Source organism: Macrobrachium nipponense, chromosome 12 (assembly GCF_015104395.2).
Source record: "Macrobrachium nipponense isolate FS-2020 chromosome 12, ASM1510439v2, whole genome shotgun sequence".
In the NCBI taxonomy this organism is placed as follows: domain Eukaryota; kingdom Metazoa; phylum Arthropoda; class Malacostraca; order Decapoda; family Palaemonidae; genus Macrobrachium; species Macrobrachium nipponense.
This window is the reverse complement of record NC_087205.1, coordinates 17255856-17274567: the sequence shown is the minus strand read 5'-3', so window position 1 is coordinate 17274567 and position 18712 is coordinate 17255856. Positions and strand designations below refer to the sequence as shown.

The 18712-nt window shown below is 35.1% G+C and overlaps 1 protein-coding gene across 1 annotated transcript in view; it reads left to right on the top strand.

Annotated features, from left to right (window-relative positions):
• Nucleotides 1-18240, top strand: part of LOC135224376 (2-phosphoxylose phosphatase 1-like) — a 33846-nt gene extending 15606 nt beyond the window's left edge. Inside the window, exons 2-4 of the mRNA XM_064263333.1 lie at nt 1003-1150; nt 7727-7891; nt 10847-18240. Coding sequence (XP_064119403.1) covers nt 1072-1150; nt 7727-7891; nt 10847-12084 — 1482 coding nt within the window. The 5' untranslated portion in view covers nt 1003-1071 and the 3' untranslated portion in view covers nt 12085-18240. The remainder of the gene's footprint in view (nt 1-1002; nt 1151-7726; nt 7892-10846) is intronic.
• Nucleotides 18241-18712: the final 472 nt, after the last annotated feature.

Below are 18712 nucleotides of genomic sequence, written 5' to 3'. Positions count from 1 at the left end.
AAAAATATGTCTGTGCGGAACTTGATGGAGGCGACTTTTTGGAGATGCCAATCGGTTTTCGCAAACCACTACCTACGTTATGTAAAATCACATATGACAAATGCTTCGCCTTGGGTCCTTTCGTATCGGCGGATTCGTGCTGGGGCAGGGAGCTGAAACTTATCCTGTGTAAATTTTTTATATGTTACCCTATATTTTATATTGGTGTTTTTGGTTGTCTGAAAGAGGTTGCAGGAGGCACCTCTTTTTGTCGTAATATTAACCCTTTGTATTTTGGTTAGGTGGTCTGGTGGGTTTTGGCTCCTTGCAGAGGTAGTGGTAAGGAATTGTTAGGTAAGCGGACAAGGTCCCTCTAACAGGATCCGACTTGGATTCTACCACAATAGGGGATCACATATCCCAGTGGTAGATCCGAGAGTCTTTCAGCATCAGGTCACGTCCTAGCTGTAGCTCTCCATGCAATGCAGACTCAGAGACAGTATCTATGAAGTCTTCATCCTGAAAAGGTGAGAACCAAGGTTTTTATATCCTACAACATTAGTTGTTTCCCATCTTACCTGTATTATTTAGCTGTCTCTTACCCTCCACCAAGGGTGCCAATCAGCTAAGTATATATCTGTCAGGGAAGTTCATGTACAAAAATGATATTGTTAAACTACAATAAAGTTTTGTACATACTTACCTGGCAGATATATACGATTAATGGCCCACCCAGCCTCCCCTCAGGAGACAGGTGGAAGAGAAAAATCTGACAAGCAAACGGGAGTGGTTCGTACATCCGCCAGCCAGCGGCGGGTAAGGTAGACCACCTGACCTACCTGTCGCGTGTGCCGCGAGATTTGAAATTCTGTCGGGAACGTCGGAGACTATAGCTAAGTATATATCTGCCAGGTAAGTATGTACAAAACTTTATTGTAGTTTAACAATATCATTTTATTATAAAAATATAATTTTTAATTGAATGATGAACATCTTTAATTAATAATAATTATTGAATTACAGGCTTTTCCTCCTTAAACTGTAACTTTTTAAGAAGAACTGATTACCGTGGCATTAATACATCTAAGCAGTATGAGATGGCAAAAGAGATTCAGAGTTCTTCGTTGTTACATCCTGATTCTTGGGTGGCTTGGGATATTGCTGCTCTTCAGTAAGTATGAACATTTTTATTTGAACTGTATTCCTTTGTAAGTGTATGCTAGACTAACCATGGTTCCCTTTGAATACATATTATTGTTTTACAAAAGTCTGTCTGTATCTTTCAACAGGATTAGACAACTTCCAGAATCCAGTCTGCTTCATGCATTGATGTATTGGTGTACTTGATGATTGAGGTCTCCTAAGGGTAATCTTCTTCTGCCAGGACAATCACTCTTTTTTTTTTTTTTTTTTTTTTTTTTTTTTTTTTTTTTGTAGAAGTTTAACTTGCACTTTCAGAGGAGTACTGTACCTCTTGATCTTAGTGGAAGAGTAAACAAAGCCCAATGACTTTTATCTGGTGCCACTCCACAAAAGGTACTTTGTGAGACCCTCTAGTTTATTAGTCTTATACGTACTACTCCTGTTTCTGTGATCTCAAAAGTTTAAGAAATTAGCTGTATTTATGTATGTGTTTGATTTGCCTACTCCTCTTTCTCCTCATTCTGTTTCTTGCAATAGTAATTGACTCATTCACTGGCTTCTCTGGCAACCAGTTTTGTTCATTGAAACTGGGAAGAATATTAAGTTATATTTGTGTGGAATTTACATTGAGGATTGTGATGGATTTTGTGGGCTTTATCTTACTACCGATAAAAACTTGTAGTATTAACTTTCTCCTAAACTTTGGTGGCACATGGTATCCACTGAATTTTTGTATCTGGTTTCCAATTCCTTTTGTGTAGCACAATACATGTAAATTTTGCATCAGAGTTTGAACAAAAAACTGGAATCTAACCAGATAAACCATATGATTTTTGTAAACAAAAGTGTTTTGATCAATCAGTGCTAGTTGACGTTGCCACACGTTTAAACTCCACTTGGCTCTGTGTTTTGATCCAGTACATGCTTGTACAAGTACTATTTGCTTAATTTTTGTGGCTTTTTGTACTGTACTACATGTATTTTGATTAAACCATGAGTCCCAAGAAAGCCATTGCAGACAGTGTTTGTGTATTACCAAGATAGGCTACCTGGATGGTGCTATGGTGTGTTTATATCCACTCATGGGAAATGGCTGAAGAGCTAACTGCCGACGTATTGTATGCAATTTTTTGCAAGTTATGATAACATACATAATTCATTGTATTTTTAATATTTTATTAATGTACTTTAATAATTGGCCTTGTTTTTCAGTGTTTTATCATTAGTAACAATTTTGTGCCTACCCAGTACAGTATAGTACCTAGCCTAGCCTATGGCACTGGGTCTCCCATCGGTCTTACGGCCACATAAGACATGGGGCAGTTTTTTTGATACAGCATACATTAAAAAAGTGTCTAATACAGTATGTTATACAACTCAGAACTTATTTAATTGTAATTTATATGTAATGTTTTGTATGAAAAGGCAAGGCTAAGTCTTATTGACTTTAATTGGAGAACTATAAATGATAGATTTACCAGTGACCATTTTCCGATAGTGGTGAGTGTAGCATCAAGTCCTCCATCTTCAAGGATACCCAAATGGAACATTGGTAAAGCTGATTGGTCAACATTCCAGGAGCACATCTCAATAGATGACTCTGCTGATGACTTTCCCTGTGTAGATGACGCTCTTGACTTTTTGAATACAATAATGTTCTCAGGTGGTCTTCAATCTATTCCTAGGACTTCGGGCAAATTTGTCCGCCGACCAGTTCCCTTGTGGACACGTAAATGCCAGGAAACTCATAGAACTATGAGATCTGCCTTCACCAGATACCGCAGATGAAAATGTGAGTATTATCGTGTAGAATATAGAAAAGCGAGAGCTCATTTTCGCATGGAAATCAAAAAAGCACGAAAAGAATCTTGGACGATATTCATATCCTCACTAAATTCGAAAACTCCTCTGACTCTAGTTTGGAAGAGAGTTAGAAAAATAGAAGGCAAGTTCACTCCTTGTCAACCTCCAGTTATCAAGATGAATGGTTGGGAGATAGCAGACCCATAGTTAATGGCAAGTGAGTTTGCTAATCATTTTGCTAATGTTGCAAAGAAAAATGATGATAGACCCTATTCAGCTCAAAGACGGATAATGGAACAGGTCGAAATTGATTTTAATACCTTAAAGACATGAGCAATACAATGCTCCTTTTACTATTAGAGATTTTGAATCAGCCTTGAATAAATGTAATGAATCAGCTCCTGGACTGGACGATATAACATATTCGATGATTAAGCATACCCCTGAAAATACCAGAATTTTCATATTAAGCCTAATTAAAAGAATTTACCGAGAACATATCTTCCCCAAGCTTTGGGAGAAGTTAAAATTACTGCCATTTGTGAAACCTGGAAAAGATCCATTCAAGACAGAAAATTATCGTCCTATCGCATTAACATCTTGTTTGTGTAAGATCATGGAAAAAATGGTGAACACACGATTGATGTGGTACTTGGAAAGAGGTCGCCTGCTCAGTGTGGTTTTCGGAGTATGCACTCCACAACTGATGTATTGGTACGAATGGAATCTTCAATATGTGAAGCTTTTGCCAACAAGCAGCATCACATCGCTGTTTTCTTTGACCTAGAGAAGGCTTATGATACAACATGGAGATATGGCATTTTGAGGGTCATTTATGAATACAACCTGAGAGGCAATTTGCCCCTCTTTATTAAGGCTTTTTTAAAAAATAGGATATTTCAGGTTTAGGTTGGAGCAACAATGTCAGATGTGTTCAATGAAGAAGGAGTACCACAAGGGAGTGCTTTAAGTGTAACCTTGTTCGCCTTGGTAATCAATGGGGTTTCCTAAAATGATTCCCCCAGATATAACATATACCCTTTTTGTTGATGACCTATCGATTTCCTTTGCAGCATCAAGGATGGCAGTGGCTGAACGCCGCCTTCAGCTCTGCATTGATAATATAGTAAAGTGGGCTGAGGTTAATGGTTTTAGATTTTCTGCCAGTAAAACTGTAACTATGCACTTTTGTCGTATAAGGGGAATCCACCCTGATCCAGCTCTATTCATTCATAGGCAGAGAATTCCATGTGTTGGTGAAACAAGGTTTCTTGGCTTGATTTTTGATAGCAAGCTGACCTGGATTCCACATCTGAAATATATTAAGGCAAAATGCTTGAAAGCAATGAATTTGCTGAAAGTCGTGTCTCACACTTCGTGGGGTGCAGACCGAACTCAGATGTTGAGATTATATAAAGCCCTGGTCTTTTCAAAATTAAGTTATGGGTGTGAGGTGTACACTTCTGCAAAGCCAAATAGCCTTAAAATGCTCAACTCAATTCATCATGGAGGAATACGGTTGTGTACTGGAGCATTTAAATCATCTCCCACTGAGAGCATGCTTGTAGATGCTGATGAGGTGCCACTGGATCTTCATTATAAGCGTCTGCTGGTTCGGAGCTGGTATAGATTCCAGAGGCTACCTAAGTCTTTAACCACCATGTATGAGAAATGAAAGGCATTGGCAGTTTTACGAAATTCGCCCCAAGCAACCTCATCCATTCGCTTTTAGAGTAAATTCTATTGTCTGTGAATTAAAAATGCCAAGAATCGAGATTTTATCAGCAAAATACTCAGTTAGTCCCCCCTGGAACTTTCCAGAGGTAAAACTTTGTAGATATTTTAATTTTACCAAGACAGAATTGTCCAGTGAGGCCATGCGGTCAATACTTTTAGAACACTCTTTGCAACATGATAACTCCACTGCAGTTTTCACGGATAGCTCAAAGTCAGATGCTGGCGTCGGCTTTGGTGTAGCCTTCCCTGATGTAGAGAGAAGCGGCAGGCTATCATCAGTTGCATCGATTTATACAGCAGAATTATATGGAATTTTAAAGGCTTTAAAGGAAGTTTTAATTCGGAATGAAAGTAATTTTATTATATATTGTGACTCAAGAAGTGTTCTTCAGTCGCTGGAATCTTTTAACCCTTTAAACCCTCTGATTTTAGATATATTGGAATGGCTGCTTTTACTAAAAAGAAGAGGGAAAGAAATAAAGTTCTGTTGGGTGCCTTCTCATGTTGGGATGGCTGGGAATGAGAAAGTTGACCAACTTGCAAAGTCTGCGGTCAGCTCCCCAGAACCCACAAGATGCCATTACCATATTGGGATTTGTATCCTCTAGTATGTCAGAGAATTAAAAAATGTTGGCAGTCCCAGTGGGAGGATATTTTAAATAATAAAAAAATGCGTATCACGTAATCAGTGTCTCCTTGGTCATATCCGTATATGCCAAGGAGACGAAACGATGTTGTGCAGATTGAGGATTGGACATACAAGACTCACCCATGGGTTCTTGATGTCTCGTGAAAATCCTCCATTTTGTGAGAACTGTACTGTGCCCTTGACTGTGAGACATTTGCTGGTTGAATGTCCCAGACTTTGGAATTTGAGACATAGGTTCCTGTCTTGGGGTCATAACAGAGTAGGTAATTTTATCCTAGCTACAATTCTTGGAAAGGATTGTAATATAGAGCAGTTATATATTTTTATGAGGGAGGCGGGCCTCCTTAACCAAATTTAAATTATACATAGGTTGTCTAAGTAAGAACTTATATATATGAACAAAATTTTTATATGATATATTTATAGATACGTATTTTTATATGAAATTTATCAAAAATTTAATTTTTTCTATTTAATTTATTTCGGTGTCAATTACCCAGATGTGATGCCAGATAAAATACACAATCAATCAATCAATCAATCAGCAAGGCTAAGGTAATAACTGGTGGTCAAGAATAGATTCATCCATTTTCAGATATTTCTTATGGAAGATATTAATTCAGATCTCAAGTGAATCGCATCTCAACGCATCTTTTATCTTGAAATTTCATGTTTATTTCACTACATATTTAAGCATTAAGTGTACTGAAGAACATACTAATTCATATATCATTAAAATTCTGAAATCATTGGCTTGACAATGAAATTTGGAAATACTACTTTTCTTCGAGTGAAACCGCCAATCAGAAACATCGTAAGGGACGGGGCTGGGCACCAGATGCACAGGTACTGTGAATTGATTATAGTTCACAGCTTCTCTGTAAGGCATATTACTCATAGGTTCATGGACATGTTTTTGACAGAGACAGAAGTTATTAGCCAGTTCCATTATTAGCAAGATTTTGTTCACTTTCCTAATGAACTCACTGGCTTTGGCTAGAGACATAATGCATTTCCACACCCTTTTGGTTTCATTTTGGAGCTTCAAAGTTAGACTCCGTTGAGCGTTTTGTTGCCAAGAGTAAGCCCTTAATGCAGCAAGCACAGCGTTAAGGAGAATAATTTAGTGCAAGGTGTTAGAGGCCAAGCTTTTGGTGGGTTCTGTCAGTTAAGCTGTAGTCCCATTCCTGTATATGATGCTGTCTCTTGGGAATGCCGTTACTAAGAAAGAAATGTAATTCGGAAAGAGATGCAGGATCTAGCTTCTGCCTTTGACTATCTACTTGGCAAACATTTTAGTCCAGCTGTGTTTAACCAGGAGATGGTCTAGGACAATACTACTAGCAAGCTTGACTTTACTGCCATTCCCTATAAAGTACTACTAGCAAGCTGGACTTTACTGCCACTTCCTGTAAAGCACTATGGCAAGAATGAGGAGGTTCATTGCTCATTTTGTGATGTCTCTGTTACTACTAATTATGCCAGGAAACCATGGGCATCGTTGCAACTTGGCTTTGTCTAAGCAAAGCACTCTGAGAGTATTCAGTAAGAGAAATTCTAGTGCAGTAAAGAAGTTTGAGAAACCCTGTCCTCAAAGTCCAGTCTATGTTTTCCTCCTTTTAACAAGCCCTATGTGAGGTGCTGTCAGTGCATCTCACAAAGGGCACATTAATCATTGCTAAAGGTTCTTTGCAACCTTTGTATGGCCCCCTAGCTGCAACCATTTTAATTCCTTTTGCTATGTTCTTTGTTCTTATCCTCTTTCCTGTATCTTGCATTACATCCTCTTTTCTTAGCTATTGATTCAACATTATTTTCAGTGCTGAATAACTTCAAAGGTTCCAGTGTTTGGCCTTTGGCCTAAATTTTCTATTTCAATCCTTTTAGCAAGAACTTGATATAAGTGTTTGATAGACATGTAGATTCCAAATGCATGCATAAGCAACTCATTCTCTAAGACCTGGAATTTTATAGAGATAAGCAATACTGTACTTGATAACTTCTTGGAGTGACAAGTTAGAAAGGTTTTAGGCATAGTATTGAGTATGATTCTCAATTTTTTTGCGACACAAGTCCTGAACGAGCAACTTATGCTGATCTTTTTTTTACTACAGAAGACTGATGAGTGACGGAGCCTGTTAATGCATAAGTTTTATAAAAAAAAAATGTGTAATTGAATGTATTGCAACAGTACAATAATGATAAACAGCAGTATTTTTGTTTAGATTTAACTTTCATCACCTCTTTCTGATCTCTCCCCACTCAGCTGTACAAGCTCTTTTAATTAAGTTTCTGTTTCACCTTTCATTTAGGAACAAGGAACAAATCATTTCGACAGCCCCCACAAGTCTACATATATTACTCAGTTTTATGGCTTAAATTATTATATTTATAATTAAATGTCTTCATTTGTAGTGTCGTACTGGAGAGTTGAGACTGATTCAGCACATCCTCCTCCTCCTCTTATGGTGAACCGAGGAGCACAGTCTGGAACCAATACTCTTTCCCAAGACAAACCGCGTAGTAAGAAAATCCGACATCAGTGCAATCCACCTGATCGCATTCAGAGGCACCAAGAAGGTAATGGCAAAATGCTTGATTCTGAATTTGACCCCTTACTGTGTGAGCAATTTTTTTGTCTTATAGGAGATAATAAGTAATGTGTAACAGCACTTGTTAAAAAAATGTATACTGTTCTTGGGAATTATGAAGCTTTTAAAATGACATATTTTTATATAAGTAACTTACAAGTAATTACATAGCTATAGTTTTTATTAGTCCAGCAGCTAAAATTTGAAACTGTGGTACAGTGTTTCCCCTGTATTCACGGGGGATGGGTACCAGACACCGCCGTGAATAGCTTGAACCCGCGAATAATTAGAACTCCCATCTAAAAATGCTTATACAGTCCGGTCCCGAATTATGTGTGTTCGAATTGTGCGATTCCCCTTTTATGCGGTCGCTAAGCCATTCAAAATCTGCAAGTCACGTGCCGCAAAATGTATCAAATCTATTGTTTTTTCAAGTATTTTAGATGTGGGGGGTTTGCTGGTATGTGAGAGAAGGAGTGGGGGAAATGCTTGGAGGAAAAAACTATTATTCCTCTAATGGGGAATGCGAGAGAAAGACGGAAGGCTCTGCCTCACGCATTTGTGATGTCATAGTGCAGTGTGTATGAATGATCATCGCCATACATATTATTCAGATCTGCGAAATGTATTCTGATCATCTGCATCATGCAGATTTAATCATTTAATTTTTTCTATTGTTGAAATAGGTTTTGATGAAAATGACTAGTAAAAGTAATTAACAGAGAAGCAGATGTGTTTGAGAGAGAGAGAGAGAGAGAGAGAGAGAGAGAGAGAGAGAGAAAATCGTCCAACCTAAACTTTTCAAGAAACTATCGTTTCATGTTGAATTTTGAATTTGTAGCATTACTTTTTAAGAAATTGTAATTTCATATCTAATTTTGAATTTTTGAGAGAGAGAGAGAGAGAGAATCGTTCGATCTAAACTTTTCAAGAAACTGTCATTTCATGTTGAATTTTGAATTTTTATAATTGATTTTTTAAGAAATTGTAATTTCATATCAAATTTTGAATTTTCATTAGTTCTTTTTTTATCATAGAATAAATTTATATGAAAACGATTACATAGTGAATGTGTGGGACAAATAAACAGACAGGCGCTCGTAACGAGGTTTGTTAGGCCTAACGGGAGTGAAAACATGCATGATCCACCAGTCCCCGAAGCCTCAAATGGTTCACAAAACCTTCCTTCAGCAGAAGAACTCTTCACGGAGGATGAGATAGAGGAGTTTGAAGGTTTTTTGGCAGAGGATAGGTAGAGGAAATTCCATCCAAAAGGTTTTTTTAAAAGGAAATGACTGTATCGTACAGTACACTTACAGCCAAATTCATATTAGAAAAAATTACAGTATATTACATGGAAAGTATTGAAAATGGGTAGTATAAAAAAGTTTGACTGGGTAAGTTGCCATTTGCCTTGGCCCCAATGAAATTATTCCCATAAGGTATGTGTTTCAAATTCTGCGAATTTTCTAATTCTGCAAGGCCATGGATCGACCAAATTCTCCCATAATTGGGGACCGTACTGTATTTGCCTATCTTGAAAGTTCAAATACCAAATGTATACTTAAAGTATCATACTATGTCAAATATATCATTGAATTGGTATTATTAATTCAAATTCATCTGAAACATTTTACCATTAGAAATATATAAAAAGCCAATAACAGAGAGAGTTCTCGGCCATTCCATTGAGGAGTGAGAGATGTGTAATACTGGTGATAGAAGTTCACTCTTGACGTGGTTCGGAAGTCATGTAAAGCCGTTGGTCCCGTTGCTGGATAACCGCTGGTTCCCTGCAACGTAAAAACACCATACAAAAAACAAATAAAATAACAGAGAGAGAGAGAATAACTCCTTACAATATCAAAAGATTGATATGAACTTCTGTAGGCAACACTTCTTCCCCTCCCATAAATACATAGTATATCTTTTCCAGAGAAGAGAGAAAGAGAGGACTGAACAATCTGTCTGTCTGTCTATCAGTCTTTTGTGAGTCTTTTGAGAGAGAGACGAGAGAGAGACGAGAGAGAGAGAGAGAGAGAGAGAGAGAGAGAGAGAGAGAGAGAGAGAGACCAAATGGTACGTATACCTTATGTAACATCCTACATCAAATTTACCTTTACATTTTGTGAGTAATGTACTAAAAACTCACTGAAACAAGAGACAGTAAATAGAATTGCATGAATTCTTTAAGAAATGTGAAAAAACTGCCATCTTTTTAGAAAAATGTACTAATCACTCACTGAGAGGAAAGGAGACAGGAAATAGGATTGCATCAGCTTCCAAATACTAAAATTAGGAGATAATGAGTTTATAAACAACTTATGCAATTCAAACAAGTTTTTCCATACCCAAGTATATTCAGAATTATAAGAAAAAAGGCTGGAAGTTGAATATGAAATTGTATTCTAAAAAAGAAAACTGACTTTTTAATATTTATAATAAGGACATCATTCTTGCCTGAAATACATACCTGTGTACCCTAATGAATGTTGAAAATTCTTAGTGAATTCAGACCGTACTTTTGGTAATGTTTACATAAATGTAATGTTAAATACTCAGTACATTCTCATTTTTGTGAAGGGAAATCAGTTGCCTGTTAAAAAGTACTGTGCTCTTTATCATAACACTAGTTGAATACATGTATGGTTTATATGGATTATATCTGTAAAAAATTAATTTTTCTCAGTGCTAAACAATGGTTTGTATTGTGTAAGCTTTTGAAATTGTGTTCAGGTTTGTAGTTTTCTTCATATCACATTTTTTACAAATATTTTTCATCTCCCTTTCTTAATTCCCTGCTGTATTTCTTCATGTTATTTATCATTAAAGTACAAACATTCACTTTATTTAAACGAATAGTATTATAAAATACTTTACATTTTTATTAAGTATACATACTGGTTTATTTGGGGATTTGATTAGTAATTCTTGAAAATTTCAGCGGTTTTGCCAACGCAGTATGAGTTGACTGGAGTTGTCATAGCTTTTCGGCATGGAGACAGAGGGCCTCTTGTACATGTAAGTAATCTCTCAAGTATTAACTGTGGTCACAAGAGTTATGGAACTCCTACGTACAAAAAGTATGTGAACGACGTCCTTAATGCATCCAAAACAAATGCATTTATAAATTTTGTGGGTCCATTTGTGAAATACCCACTACTGCCTTTACCTTCAAAATGCAGTATTGGCTATCTTACACCCCAGGGAGTTGCTCAGCATATACAGCTTGGAAAGGTTTTGAAAGAGGTTTATCTGAATGAATGGAATCTCCTAGGTAATAAATGGGAAGTGGATGACATAATTGTTTATAGCTCAAAGTATCGTCGCACATTTCAGAGTCTTCTTGCTTTCTTATATTCATTTCTGCCAGATTTTGATATATCAAAGACACACATTCGAGATGGGAAAGGAATAAGCTTTTGTGATAATGAATGCCGGTGTGATAAAGCAGATGTTTATGACCATAAATATGATCAAGAACGCAGAGAATATCGCAAGTCCCATCCAGGTGTTATGGAACTAATTCGCAGAATTAATCCTTTAATTAAGTCGAATCCAATGGCAGATGATATCACAAATCCTCTAGTAATGCGAGATGCTCTCCTTGCTTATGTTTGTCATGGCGCTCTTTTGCCATGTAGTGAGGGAAAATGTGTCAAAATTGAAGACATTACAAGCCTCATATCCTATGAAGAATGGGAAGGGAAACAGAAACGAACATCTGCTCAGCGTAAGGCTGCTAAGTTAAGGTCTTATGGTCTCCTCAAAAGCATTGTGAACTATATTGATGGCATGGTGGGGGATTCTAAACCTCGAGTTGTAATCTATTCTGGTCATGACAAAACTCTAAAATTCTTACTTGATAGCCTTGCTATACCAAATTACCAGCTTCCCTACTATGCATCCCGTTTGATATTTGAAGTTTATCATAACACTTCAACTCCACAGAATGTTGAATATCGCAAGAATTACTTCTTTCGAATTGTTTACAATGGCAAAGACATAACTCGTTTGATTCCCTTTTGTGACTCCATCATGCTGAAGCAGTTAAAGAGTGGTAGCGTAAAACGTGGGAGCATAAATCTCTGCAGTGTGGGCAAGCTAGAGAATTATCTCAAACCTGAAGTTTACTTTAAAGAATTTAATGTCGCTTCTTTTAAAGCAGCTTGTCGCAAGTGATTTCATAATCTGAAAGGTTCAATGTGTGATTTTTTTCATAAGCTGGTCTAGTCATAAAATCTTAGTCAGGTCCTAATGCTGCCTGTGTGCTGTATAAAGAGGAATTTATACAGTACTGTATTAGTGATATTGTGATAGTATTTTGAAGGTTTTTAGTTTATGTAAGTTTATATAAATTTAAAGTCCTTGTGCCTAACTACCTGTTTATGTATATAGTACTACTCTATTTGACCAAGTAAGTTAAAAATGTGATGTGTTCTCATTTTGTGATTTCTGCCAAAATACATTTTTTCTCCTTGATTGTTTTAATATTTACTGTATGCAAGTATTGGTTCAGATGGTTGTTGATCAACCGCTCATCTCTTTATGTTTTAGTTCATTTTAATGTGTAATAAGACTTGAGTACTCTCATTGTTAAATCTTTTTAAATTCCATTTTTGTTATGTTTGTCTGTAAACTTTTAATTTCTTTGGCAGAAACACTATGAGAGCTACCTCGCCAGATAGTCTTTCAGTTCAGTATTCTTTGTTGTGCAGAGAAAACTGTGCTGTGCAGCATTTCAATTTTTGTACATTTATTTGATAGTTCATAAGTATACAAAACTTCCTTTTTGAAATAGCTAGTGATTCAATTACGTACAAATTGAAAAGCCTTTGTTACAGATTAGAAATAGGATGGGTGAATGCAGATAAACCTAAACCTGATCAAATCATGTTTTCACTTTGTCCATTTATTTAAGTAAATACGAGTTGCGTTGAAAATAGGAAGGTCGCATCTGAAACCTGCTGATCTCTAGGAGTGCCTGTGTATAAGCCTCTGTATTATTTTCATTTTCATCAAATGTTGCTAAACTTGCTTGTATATTTTAGAAGTTATATATTATGTCATCATATAAATAGTATTTTGTTATGCAAATAATATTTGTTGGAGTCTAAAAATATTTTAATATTAATTTGTGAGAGGTGTATTGAAATCTTTTATTAGTTAGAATTGCAATGTCTCACATGTCACCTTTTTGTGGGAAAGAGACTGGAGTGCTGTGGTGCAGTACTTAAGTGTACTTTTTACCATAAGTTTGCAGAAATCACATGCAAAGTCTAGTTTATGTGAAGATACAAACAATAATGTTCTGTTCTGCCTTTATTGTCTGCCATTACTGCTGGAATTGGTAATGTGCAATTTAGACATTAATTTTGACATTTAAAGAATGGTTGACTACTGTCTTAATACTTAGAATGGCAATGGTAGAATTATTTTTCCTCTTTACTGCCAATCACTTTTCATTCTCCATCTTTCAATGATGATATGTTCTTTACTTGTAAGTTTTACATTTGGCCCTAGTCAAATTGTAATATCTTTAGAGCAATGGGACATGATACATTTGATGTTTATAGTGATTTTATTTCATGTTTGTCATTTATTGTATTTAGGTTAGTAAGTTTATCTCTTGTAGAAATGATAAGTTAGTGAATCTCTTTTAAGGATGTAGAGACCTATAAGACTTCATTATGTTCATTTTGTAAAAAAAAAAAAAGCCATAACTAAAGCTAGTGGTACAGCAGGAGTAAAGATTGTGTGCCTTGGTGCTTTGTAGGAAATTGGCAAGAGATAGGTGTGCTTGTTGATTATCATAGAGAATAATTTGCTTGTGTAATAGACTACCATGATCTTGGTCAGATGGCATCTACTGTAATAGACTATTTTATTGCAACAAGTTCACCATCTGGATGCCCACTATTCAATATAACTTTTTACTTGAACAAGAGTCCTGGCAGCAGCCACAGTTTTGTAGCTTAAGGTGAGAGTAACAAATATATGCACATGATTATCTTTATGCTGTCCTTATTGTGGCAGTCACTGCCAAAGGAATTAGTATAATGTGGCTCTAATCAAGCTCCAATAATTTCCAGTTTATTTACATTGGCTGTATGACAGACTCTAAGGGAAAGTAATATGATATTCTGATGCTAACACGAGATAGATATGCCCAGTAATGTTGTATACAAATGCCAGGCCTCATGAATTTTCTTGTTTAATTTGTTTTGAAATTTCAAAATGAAAATGTTTCCACCATCAGCATGGCTTCTTATAGAAACCTTACTTTGTTGTTGCTCTCTTAAGGGGGTTTATGCTATGTAAAACAAGTGCCAAAATTCCAGAAAGCAGGATGAAGCAGCTGCACCATCCTTGTATCTATTCCACAATTTTTTGAGAGATACTGATGATGAGGCCTTGCCTTGTCAGCGAAGCTTCTTATGCCATGAAAAACCAGATGAACTGTAACAGATAAAAAGGTTTCATAGACAAAACTATCATTTAAATAGCTCATATTACAGTTGAGGAGGAGGATCAAGCTGCTTTAGAAAAACCCAGAATAGGTATTTGAGATGAAAGATCTGTTTGAGAACCCATGGACTTGAGATTAGGAAAGACATCTTATTGCCTAAGAGATATGGCACATTGAAACAGGCAATAATTTCATTCATTAAAATTTCATTACATTATCCACTAAATTTCCAAGTGCATTAATAAAAGAGTAAAATAAGACATGAGAAGTGAGGTTTATACCTGGCTGGAACCTGGAATCAATGGGGACACATGTATTGTACTTCCAGCCAGACAGAATTTTTTTTTTTTTTTTTTTTTTTTGTAGAATGTCATTTCTAGGATTTGCATAGAATGTGAAGTAGGGTTATATACATTATGTGTGTGTAAGTGATAACAATTAAATTTTTAACAAAATTATTAATCTATGTGAGGCTAGTTTTGATCAGTTATATAGTATAACTAGTTAGCTATCAATCAGATAAATTTCTTGTCTTTATGTGATTTAGTACATGTAAAAGTATTGTTTACAATATTTTTTCAGTCACTTGTATTTCAATGGTTTAAATTACAAGCACAGTATATTATTTTGAATGGAAATCTCTCTTTGATGATGGCAAATCTGCACCAGCAGCAACTGTTTGCTCTTCCTATGTCTTTATGAACAGTATGGAAGTAGTAGTTAACCACCACTAACCATTCTTTTGAATATGCAGAACATTCCAGCTTTAGCAGTGATGACAATCATTATAGGCATCAGGAAATGAGCACAATCCTCTAAAATATTAAAATTGTTGATTTTTTTCTTTGAAATGGTTCTGTTGATTAGGTTGAAAACAGAAGACTTTCCTTATTGATGTGAGTTTTTCTTTCTAAGTCATGTTGTTACATTTATTGGTTGTTGTTACATGTAAGCAGCTATTCTGCTGAATATTTTGTTTTTGCTGCATATTTTCATTACCATAGTAGGCAAGTTGAATTTCTTTTTGTACTGAAATTATGATAGTCTTGTCATTTTCTTTGTGGAAGTAGTTAAGAAGCAAGCAATGTTTGTTGGATTGTCTTGAACATGTATCTGATGTTTAAATGACAAAATATGTCTTGTTTATAGTTTAGAAAGTTTGAAAACAATCAAAGATTACCCAAGGAAAGTAGCAATTCACATGCTTGTTGGTCTTCCTTATTTTGTAAGTGCCACTTATTAGCATCATGTTGCAGTCACATGAGTGTTGCCTTGTATTATGTTCTAAGATTGTTCCTAATTTGTGTAATCACAATCATTTACATTTCCTTCATACTGCAATTAAGAGACATTTTCATCTGATATGTGTTCAAAATTGAGGATTTTATAATATGTACAGTTATAGGCTATTGTAACAATCGTTCTGTGTTCAGAATGATACAATGCACAATATTCCTGATGTTTTTGAATTCACAAAACTTAACCTCACATAATCAAGAAAATATGTAAATAAAAACAAAATGTCCTACAAGGCTTTTAAAGTGTATTATTATTATTATTATTATTATTATTATTATTATTATTATTATTATTATTATTATTATTATTATTATTATTATTATTATTCACTGTTTTTCATCAGATCTTTGTGAAATTGATTGTAAGGCCCCTCATTGCCCCTGAATATTTGAAGCAAATGGTTATGATAACATAATTTCAAAGTCACTATGTCACAAAAATGGCAAAAATGCCCTAACCCTGATATGGATGTCTCAAGATATGATGCTTTCAAAGAAAATTGAAATATCATTTCTCTTGCTTGTTAGCTTTCAATCATTCATCATTTTGCAGTCGTTAGGTATCTCCATTTCATACATCTTAGGAGATACAGTAAAATTGGAAGTGACTGTGGCATTTAGTTTAATTTTGTCCTTCTGCTGAACTGTGGACTTTTAAGACCACTCATGGCTGATATAGCTATTTTTATAATGCAGTGTGAAAAATGTTGTAGAGTGAGTTTATACAGGTGAAGAATCAGAAAAGAAGCTTGCAGAAATCCCAGAGAAATTAATTAATGTAAGGTTGCTAACTTAAACAAAATTTTGATAGTGTTATAATAGAAGCATAATAAAGAAACATCCACTAGAGGGCCAGGCATTTTAAGATACTATTATTCCATTGGCAGTTACACAAATTCACCTAGAAAGGAGCTACACTTGTATTTTGAATAATTTAATATAAGGGTACATTTGGGACCTGAATTTGCTTTTCAACAATGCAAAAGCAAAAGATTATTGAGGAACTATTTTATCAGGGACAGTCTCTTGCTTAAGTAAAATATACCATTAACAAATTAGAAATCACATTTGTAGACTTTATCTCTTATATGCTGGCACATCTTTCCATCAATCATTTTCATGGATGAAGGGAAAATTTTCAATTTAGTAAGTGATCAGTCATTCAGTAACATCCAGCATAAATTTGTGGGTAAATTTTAACCTAATAGTACATGGAAAATATAGGCAGAGTCTCACATTCCAGCCACCCTGAAGTTTCAAAGTATAACTGTAGTTATGATTAATATCACCATTTTTTCACTTTTCCTACAATACTTTACTGTTACCTCATTCTAGGGTGGCTAAAGTCACCCTAGAGAAGTAATCTCATCATTAAAACAGCTGTCCATAGCTTTCTGAAAATAAAAATTAGAAGGGCCAGTAATGTATTTTCTCCAAGGCAAGTGACTACGTAGTCAGTTTTATGCTCACGTAAGTTGTTGGTAGATTCATGAACATATGACTAGCAGAAACAAGAGACAAGAACAGTTGTACTGATGAAAATCAAATGTAAAGTTAAGAGAGTAGTTATCTCTAGAATCATAGGGAATAGAGAAAGAGTCAAGACTAATATGTACAAAGCAAAGTTATGTGGAACAACTGAAGACATTATTAGAAAGCTAGGCAAGCAAAGCCTTGTGTCAGACATATATCTGAAATCTGAGAGATGACAAGTACATAACCTTTTGAAATACCCCAAAAGTTCCTCAAGAGATTTTGATCAGCATTTATATTGGATAGCATAGTTTATGAATTAATCATGTTTCCAGAATACAAATTTGATGTCAGTGAAAAAGATAATTTTGAAAGTTTTAGACTTTTCAAGTTATGTTTCTTCGGACAAAATGTTTTGAGTGATATACATAATGCTGAAGGAGAATTGTGAAATAATTTGGTATTATTCATTTTTATCATTTAATTTTTGTGAAGTGTTGAAATTATTAATGTTTCCTTTAGTTTATAGTCACTTACATTTTAATCATTGGACTTTTATGCTTAATTATGCTTGTACATTTTGAGTTTAATAATTTTTAATCTTTTGCCTGACAGCTGTCTGTATTTACTATGTATTATCTTTCAAATATGTTGGGAATGAACCAGGTTAGATGATAATGATTATCTAATATAAATTTAAGTAAAACTGGCAAAATTATATTTATCATATTGATAATGTAATTGCCACTGTTGAACTGAAGAGTTTAGTAGGCATATTGCTTGACATATCAGTGTTCTTTTCAAACTTTCTTCTTTAACTAAGGTCCTATTTTTCAGTCTTAAGTGGACAGAGAGTGCTTCTTTACCTTTGGGTATGAGGCAGCGAAGTTTAGCCATGGTTGTTGTCTCACTGTTGTACATCTTCCATTATGTTTACTCACAAATAACTGTATTATGCTTCCATAGTCCTTGCATCCATGTTGACATTCATTGATCCAGCTCCTTTACATCATTTTTCCCTCATTACTGTGCCTATTTTTGCTAAAATTTCTAACCTCTTCATTGTTGCTAATGAACATTATTATCAGTTTATATATGATATATCATATATAAATATATTGTATATATATATAATATATATATTTATATATAGATCCTATATATATATACTATATATATATGTGTGTGTGTGTGTGTGTCTATCCAGTATTTCTTTAATGACATCTTTCTAACTCTTTCTAGGTCCTCTTTAACTTCCTCCTGACATGTTTCAATTATACACTCCTAACCAACCGAACATCATCCATTCCTGCCACATGACCAAACCATCTCAGAATACTGTGATCCATCATTTAACTTGAGCTAACCATTTTACCACTTCTGTGTATCTCTACATTTCCCACCCTATGACTTCTTTTGTCACATGTGCACACATTTCCTCTTGATAAATTTCAAGCATTTTTCATTCATTTGCATTCAGCTTCCATGCTTCATTTTCTCTTGAATAGAACTGGGTAAACAGTATCGTCATTCATTTAATTCTTGGCTTCCATACAAAATTCAAGTCTCT